This window comes from Myodes glareolus, chromosome 11 (genome assembly GCF_982192425.1).
Source record: "Myodes glareolus chromosome 11, mMyoGla1.1, whole genome shotgun sequence".
Lineage (NCBI taxonomy): Eukaryota > Metazoa > Chordata > Mammalia > Rodentia > Cricetidae > Myodes > Myodes glareolus.
The window spans coordinates 19231273-19239271 of NC_142036.1; the positions used below are offsets into that span (position 1 = coordinate 19231273).

The window sequence follows — 7999 nt, forward strand, 5'->3', positions numbered from 1 at the left end:
CTCTCTTAGAAGGATTGTCTACCTTTACCTTCCACGCATCGTGCTATACCAAGTGGGTGTGTAGTTAAAAGTCTGTCTGCTGATGTAAAGTAGCATTAATGCAGGAGGATTAAGCCTCTGTGCTGCTGTTTTAAGAATACATACTAAGTTTGGTTTATGTCCTTCTATTTTTTTCTTTACTGCATCTCAGATTTACATTTTTTATGGCACTCGGTCAAATGCAGAGTTTGTGATCCACAGTGGTTTTTTCTTTGACAATAATTCACACGACAGAGTAAAAATAAAGCTTGGAGTAAGTAAAAGTGACAGGCTCTACGCCATGAAGGCCGAGGTCTTGGCTCGCGCTGGCATCCCAACGTAAGTAGAAAAAGCACGGGTTGACTTTCCAGTGGTGTGTGCAGTATTTCCATGGCGTAGAGTTTAATTGGTGTGTAATAAAGCTTCTCCACAGTGCTGTGTCTTAATCCCTTTATCCCTGTTACACAGCAAATTTAGACCTTGGAGATGTGTGGTGATTTACCAGCGCTTCCAGATAGACATAATTGTGTCGCTAGCAGTGTTCACAGCTAGTTCCAGGGGATATGGCCTGCAGTCCTCGTTAAGTTAAATAAGTGCTCTGGTATCATTCGTGTCTTTCACCTTGAAAAGGCTATAATGACCTGGATCAATTTGTTTTGTTTAACTCTTCGGCACCATTAATTTCTGTAATGAAGTCATGATCCTCAGTGATTCCATAAATTTCTGGTTAGATTCTTCAAATTTTTCTTGCATTTGAGGTGTGAAGTGGTAAAGAAGATGAGAATTATGATTTATTAGTCCTCCAGGGACTAGAGGAACTATTCTTAATGAAAATGGATTATCTGGACTTTTTTATTGTACTTGTCAATATTTGATTAATGATAAAGTGTGAACTCAACATGAATTATTGTTACTGTGTCTTAAGGACTATGAGTGTGTTTACTTCTCTCACCATGAGCATGTGGCACCGAGAGTAAGGCCATTAGGCAGCAGGCATGCTGGGAGGGGTGGCCAGTGCCTGACAAGGCCTTCTTACCCACAGCTTCATGCTTTCCTAGTGCATGTCTTCGTTTAGTGAAGCTCAGCTATGCTTTCCTTGAGGACCACTGCTTGTGTGTAAATCTGGGCACCTTCCTCTGGACAAGCTGTGGGGCTGACCTCAGGTGGTGTTTTTTTCAGATCCAGTGTTTTTGCATTGCATTTTACTGAGCCGCCCATCTCTGCCCAGCTTCTGGCTTTTCTCCGAGTATTCTGCATGACTGAAGGTAAAAATCATTTCTGATGAAAAAAAATACTTTTTTCTTTTTAAATTGTGAAAGTGTAAAACATGGGGGCTCAGATTAGAGATAAAATTCTTGAAATGGGAAGCACTTTTTGGTAGAGGGAAGTTGGCAATATTGGAGAAAGAACTAATCTGTTGTGTACTTAACTGGCAGAGTCCAGATATCCTGAGAGGGTTAGTAATAATGCAGGCAGCTGTATTAGACAAAATGTGCCTGGCCACATCTTCTTATTTCAGGTCCAGGAAGGATTAAATCCACGTATTGCTCACCCATTTATATATTAGCTTAGAACAAGTCATCAGAGCTTACTCTGCTTTTGTTCTCCTTCCTAAACTCTGCTCCAAATCACTGACCCTGGGGTTCATTTGTAAGGGATGGGGCCTGTTGTTATCAGCTACCTTCAGTCCTATGCAAAATGACTAGAGAATAAGTGAATGATTGACTGAACAGATAAATGTTTTTCTAGAACAATGCCGCCTGAGCATTAGGGAGAGTGCAGCTGGCTAGAGCAGTCCGCTAAGTGGCTGTTCCTTACTGTTTCGCCCCCATCTCTTCTGTGTTCAGGGCTTGACAGGAAGCTGGATGTGTAAGAACTTGGTCCTAGAATGCAGGTAGGCAATATAGACGCTGTTGCAGAACTAGAGTGAGACAGGCTAACCATCCCTGGAGAGCAAGAACTTTCCAGAGATTCACCACCACTCACCAGGACCTTTTGTGAGCACAGGGTAGGATGAACTGTGGGATTTTCTTCCATATTTAGCAAGAGAGAGAAAGAGATATTCTGGTAATGGCTGTCCCTGTAGCTTGTGCAATGCATCATGCCCAACATGGTGCTTCCTGTATTTTCATCTCTTCTGCCCTGTTGGCTGTTTCCTGTTGCACTGATGGAGTCTCCAGTTCAAAAAAACTTAGGAAGGGGCTACTCAGCCAGTAATGAATGACCTTGACTCAGAACCGACCGCATTATTTCCAGAGTCCATGCCACAGACATCCCCAGGTCCCTGCTGATGTGCAGATAATAAAATTCATGGAACAATTCTTGTTGGAGACAGTGTATTTGCATGTGGGAGGAGGGAAGAAAGGCAGAGCAGTGTGATCCTCTCTGCAGAGGGAGAAACTCAGGCTGAGTGTGAGTGTCCTCAGGATAGCCAGTCCTAGGCTACCTTGGGAAGGGGAGTGACTTGGGAACCTCTGAGGAAGGGATGCCTGGTTTGTTGTCTAGGTCAGGCTAGCAGCGCTTTGTATGTTTTCATGTGAGCTGTGTCCAGCTTCTCTGCACATCTGTTGGAGAGGAAGAGCACAGTCTCTGCCTTCCACACTGCAGTGTGAGCTAGGGGTGAGGAAGAGTGACGCAGTGACTTAACATAGGAGATTTCTGGAAAGAATTTTCTATTTCTAAGGAATTGGTTTTTTTTTTAAGGATCTTTATCTCTAAACAAAGGTTATAAACTGATGAGTAAAGTATCTAAAACCCCGAATTTTACCATAGAACTGGATAGTTGTTTCTTAAATGTCAGATAACATGCTTTTTTTTTTAAAAAAAAAAATCATTTTATGTCTATTGCTGTTCTTTAGTTTCTTTTCAGTCATCAGAAGACAATTTGTCATGTCAAGACAATTGATGTATTCTTTGAATTACTCCAACTAATACTAATAAAAGTTTGGTTTGCTGGCAGCACAACTCCTCAATTTGAATTGTAAATAGTGACAGCTGTAGGGCATTTTGCTCTGAAAGAGATACTGTCTCACAGTTACATAAGAAGCTTGGGTGTATTTGTTGAACTGAATAGGATGGGCAGGAGATAAGTGCTCAGAGCCATTGCTGAATTCTTTCTTCTTACATATATTTTTGAAGGTGGTTGTGTTCATGTGTAATTTAAATTCCTGATGAGTGAGAGAGCGTAGTTTTTCCTTGACTAAGATTTCTATAGTCCATGTATTTATTCCTTCCCATCTTTGGCTTACTTGTAACAAGATGGGGTATATAATTACCAAATGGAGGGTCCCAGGGTGATAGTGACTCTTCTCAGTGTCTTTAAGACATTTTCTTTTCATCTTAATTTCTTTATTTATATGAACTGTTTACCTGCATGTGTTACTGTATACTGTGTATGTGCAGTGCCCCCAAAGACCAGAAGAGAGCATTGAATATCCTGGGACTGTTGCTATAGACGGTTGTAGGCTGCTATGTGGGTGCTGGGAATTGAACCTGGGATCACTGGAAGGGCAGCCAGTGATATTAACCCTGGACCATTCCTTCAGCTCTACTTTTTGGTGCAGTTGGTAGAACTGAGGTCATCACTCAGGGTCTAGAAAAAACAGCTCTGTGATAGTGAGGGGTGTGGCCATAGAATGTCTTCAGAAAGATTGAGCCTATCTGAAGGCTCTCAGTGTGTCTCTTTGAGAGAGTGGTGAATCTACACTACCTTTCAGGGAGGTCTCATGTGACCTCCTGGTGTGGAGTTCAGCTCTGCCTCTGCCTAGAGAGTCTGAAAGAGGCTGGAATATGACTGGTGCTGTGGGGGACCTTAGGTGGCCCCTTAAAGTGAGGGCTGTGCTGTTCCTTCCTGATTGACTGCTATGTGTCTTTCTTGTAGAGGAATTGAAAGAGCATTTGCTAGGGGACAGTGCCATTGACAGGATCTTCACTCTGGGGAACTCTGAGTTTCCTGTCAGCTGGGACAATGAAGTCAAACTGTGGACATTTCTAGAAGATAGAGCCTCACTTCTTTTAAAAACATATAAAACAACAATTGAGGTAATTAGCCCAATGAATGAAGATCCTGCTTTGATGTGTTTCTAGTCCTTAATGTATTCTGATTCTTAGCAGAATGTATATTTGACATTCTTTATTCATAATCAGTATTTTTCTGTTTTTCATATTTATACTTAATAGCATTGCTGATTTGTTGATAAATTTTATAAATGTAGTACGTTTTACAAAGTCAGTGTTTTTTTGTTTTGTTTTTTTGATTTTTTTTTTTATTATTATTGTTGTTGTTTGAAATAGGGTTTCTCTGTGTAGCCTGGCTGTCCTGGAACTCACTTTGGCTTCAAACTCAGAGATCCACCTGCCTCTTCCTCTTGGGTGCTGGGATTAAAGGTGCACCTGTCTGACTTAAATTTAGTACTTTTAAAAACTATTTTTAATTCATCTGATACCACAAACATGAATTTGTATTTAGCTTCAAAACTTTTATTACCCTTTTACCCTCACCCCTCTCTCACTTTCTCATTTTTTATACCAACAACATGTGGTACATTACTGGGGATTAAACCTAGAGCCTTGCGTGTGTCACAAAAGCCCATGTCCCCTTTAGTTTCAAGACAGAGCCTCACTAAGACTGGCCACCCAGGCCTCAGTCTTAGAACCATCCTGTCTCAGCTTCCTGACCAGCTAGGCTTACAGGCTGTGCACCTGGCTTGGCTAAAAATATTTTTTTGTCTCTGATTCTTTAGTTCATGTCCTTCATCCTGGGCCCAACATGAGGGCTCCAGTCAAGGTGATTAAAGTAAATATCGCCCTCCATTTTGTGTTGGCTCCATTTGACTTGGCCTTTGTTTTGAGAGATATAACTTACTGTACAAGATTCAGAAGTCAAACTGGTTTTGTTGGACATATCGAGTTACCGGGTGGTCTGAATGGCTTCCAGCACCCTTCACCCCTCAGGCTGACCACTGCCCTTTGCAGCTTTGCTGACCTATTGTTCTTTTCTTTAATTTGGTGTCACACCTTCCTCCCCCAGGAAGATAAGATCGTCTTGAAAAACCCTGACCTGTCTGTTCGTGCCACAATGGCCATCAAATTGCGCTTGGGTGAAAAGGAAATTTTGGAAAAAGCGGTGAAGAGCGCAGCTATGAACCGGGAGTACTACCGCAAACACATGGAGGAGAGGGCTCCGCTGCCCAGATATGAGGAGAGTGACCTGGGACTCTTGGAGGGCAGTGTGGGGGACTCTAGGCTCCCTCTGGTCCTGAGAAAGCTGGAGGAGGAGGCAGGGGTGCAGGAGTCTCTGAGCCTCACGGAGACTGTCAGCAAAGCCAAGGCTGCTGAGAATGGGCTCATCAATGGGGAAAACGTGATCCCTAATGGGACCAAAGAGTCTTCGGGCAGCATGGATGAAGCGAAGGAGCAACTCTGAGATGCACTCATTGGGAATCCAGTTTAGCAGAAGTTGTGGACAGCCCACTACATCGCCGTGTTCCTTGTTGACATTTTTCTTTTCGCAGAGAGGAAAATACGTTTTTGCTGCTTTATATAAAAGTGATTTTTAAGTTATTTTAAAGATCTAGCTTCCCTTTTTGATTAAGATTGCCATCTTGCTTCTGGGCTGAACAAACTAGTCAACAGTGACAGAGGGAGGAGGTGCCTTTGGGGACTGTGCAGACCTTCTGTGCTCACTTGCATCTCTTTCTGGGGAAGAGTTGAGGTCCTTGCTCAACTGTGCTCTGCAGGCCTACCATCCTTCTTCCAGAATGCTCTGCCTCTGCTGAGGAGCCGAGGTTGAACTCTAGGTGTTCAGTGGACAGTGGTAATGAGGCACAGTGCAAAGAAAGCCAAGTGAGGTCTGGGCAAATCAGTTTTTTGTTTGTTTGTTTTTTGGTTTTTTTTCCCCAGATAATATTCCCAATACCAAAAGAAAAGGTAAGGTGGCAACCTAATTTTTAATGGCTTAAAATATTGATGATCTTAATTATATAAATATGCACATCTATCTAGTGATTTCTAAGGATTTATTTTCTTTTTGTGTTGTTTTACTGTATTAAAAACTTATCCTTTTCCATAAATCAAAGTAGGACTTGAGTCCTCTTCCTTAGTTTTAAATGCTGACTCTGAGTTCATCGGAGTGGTGCACTGACTTCCAGTGATTGCAGTGGGCTGTTGCAGATGCAGCTGCAGCTTCATGCAGTGGATTCAGGAGGCGGTGGCCCCCTGGTTTTTCCAGTTTTCACAGGCTAGAGATTTTCAAAGCTACCCTTTTGAGTAAAACCCCTTATTAAAAGAAAAACATGACTGTTGTTGTTGTTGTTTGTTCTGTTGAAGTAGAGCAGGCCCTTTGAGTCAAGCTTTTATGCAGATCCCACGTATTCCCTAACCATTGGGGACTTTGCCCTGCTACAGGCTGTGTTCATCACAGACATAGAGACTTGATGGGAGCGTGCCTGGGTGCCCAGAGGCCTGCATAGCCCCATCCCATCTTAAGCTGCCAGCAATGCTCCAGTGGGATTGCAGGCCTCAAGGGATCCCAGGCCACAGGATGGCTTTTCAGGGGATGTGGAGTGTGGGGCAGTGTCCCTCTGGAGGAAAGGATGGATCTGCCACCAAGAAGAATCTAGTTTTCAGGCTGCTGATTCATGTCCAGTTTTCCTTGACCACACATTTTTATGACATCTGGACTGTCACAGACAGGGCTCATTTTGAAAACTGCTGTGTAAATGATTCACTGTGGTTTGATAAGAGCTGTAGAGATACGGGGAGTTGTGTAGCATCCATAGTCCTGCTCAGACTATTTGCTTGGCTGTCTGCTCTGGGTTTAGATGTCCTGGATAGCCTCACCTGCTGCATTGGATGCTGGTATGTACTTGTGTGAGGCAGGGCCATCTGAAACCACCTGCTGCTGTTGTGAGAAGACACATGATGCCAAGTCTCCTGTCAGCCTTAGACTGGAGATACTTTACCATCCATGTGGAGCTTACATAGTCATCTCTGTGTCCTTGGATTTTCTAGTTAATGCTGCTGAAACAATGTTTTGCATTAATTTGCCTGTAAATACAGTTTTTCACTAGACTAAAAGTTTTCAAGCCTAACGCAAAAAATTCCTTGTGAATACATGTGTACAGTCCTGGGATAAAATAGCATCATAGCATGGGGGTACGTTGTAAACTCTTTGCTGGGGAAGTTTGAATTAGATAGAGCTGAGAGAGCCAGGATTCCAGTCCTAGTCTCCAAAACACCTTTGACAGACATGGTGACAGCCATTCCTGGGGCCCCGCAGTCTGTTCTGTCAGTTACCTTTCCATCACAAGGTTTGTGAGCCATTGGAGCACCAGGTCACTTGAGTGTGATGTCAGAGGCAGAGTGGCTGTGGAGCAGCGCTGCTTTCCAGGCAGAGGGAACCACAGTCTCCTACCTATTCACAGGCAGAGTGCTACTTACCTGGGACCTCAGGAGCCACACTCCCTGTTAAGAAATGGAGGGAAAGTGATTCAGTGGTATTGAAGAACCCTCATTGCCATATGTCATGAAAATGGATCTTCCTCTCAGGTCATGTTGAAGTTTTCTTTCTTTCCTAGAGCTGTTGAACAAGAGGTTCTAGTCTTGGAAGTGCCACCACCTCCTGGCCTGTAAACATCATGAGATTCACTGCCTTTAAAAAAAAAAAAAGCCTAGTTTTTCCTACACACTGGCAATTTATTGTTTTCTCCCAGTAGTTTCTAAAACAGGTCCACTAAGGTACACTTCATGTTTTAAAGAGAGATGGGGTAATATGTTAATATCTCCAGGTCCCCATTATATACAGTGTTGCTGAATTAAATATTCACTTAAAATGAGAAAATTGGGCTGGGAATGTAGCTCAGTAGGCAGAGTGTTTGTCTAGTGCGTACAAAACCCTGAGTCCAATCCTTTGTACTGCATAACAGGTTTGGTAGCACACATCTGTAATCCCAGCACTGAGGGGGTGGAGAAAGGAAGGTCT

General features: G+C 43.1%; 1 protein-coding gene across 1 annotated transcript in view; it reads left to right on the forward strand.

Moving 5' to 3' along the window:
* Positions 1-6315, forward strand: part of Setd3 (SET domain containing 3, actin N3(tau)-histidine methyltransferase) — a 72934-nt gene extending 66619 nt beyond the window's left edge. The window contains exons 10-13 of the mRNA XM_085697911.2: positions 191-357; positions 1198-1283; positions 3899-4059; positions 5048-6315. Of these exons, the coding sequence (XP_085554037.1) occupies positions 191-357; positions 1198-1283; positions 3899-4059; positions 5048-5443 (810 nt within the window). The 3' untranslated portion in view covers positions 5444-6315. The remainder of the gene's footprint in view (positions 1-190; positions 358-1197; positions 1284-3898; positions 4060-5047) is intronic.
* Positions 6316-7999: the final 1684 nt, after the last annotated feature.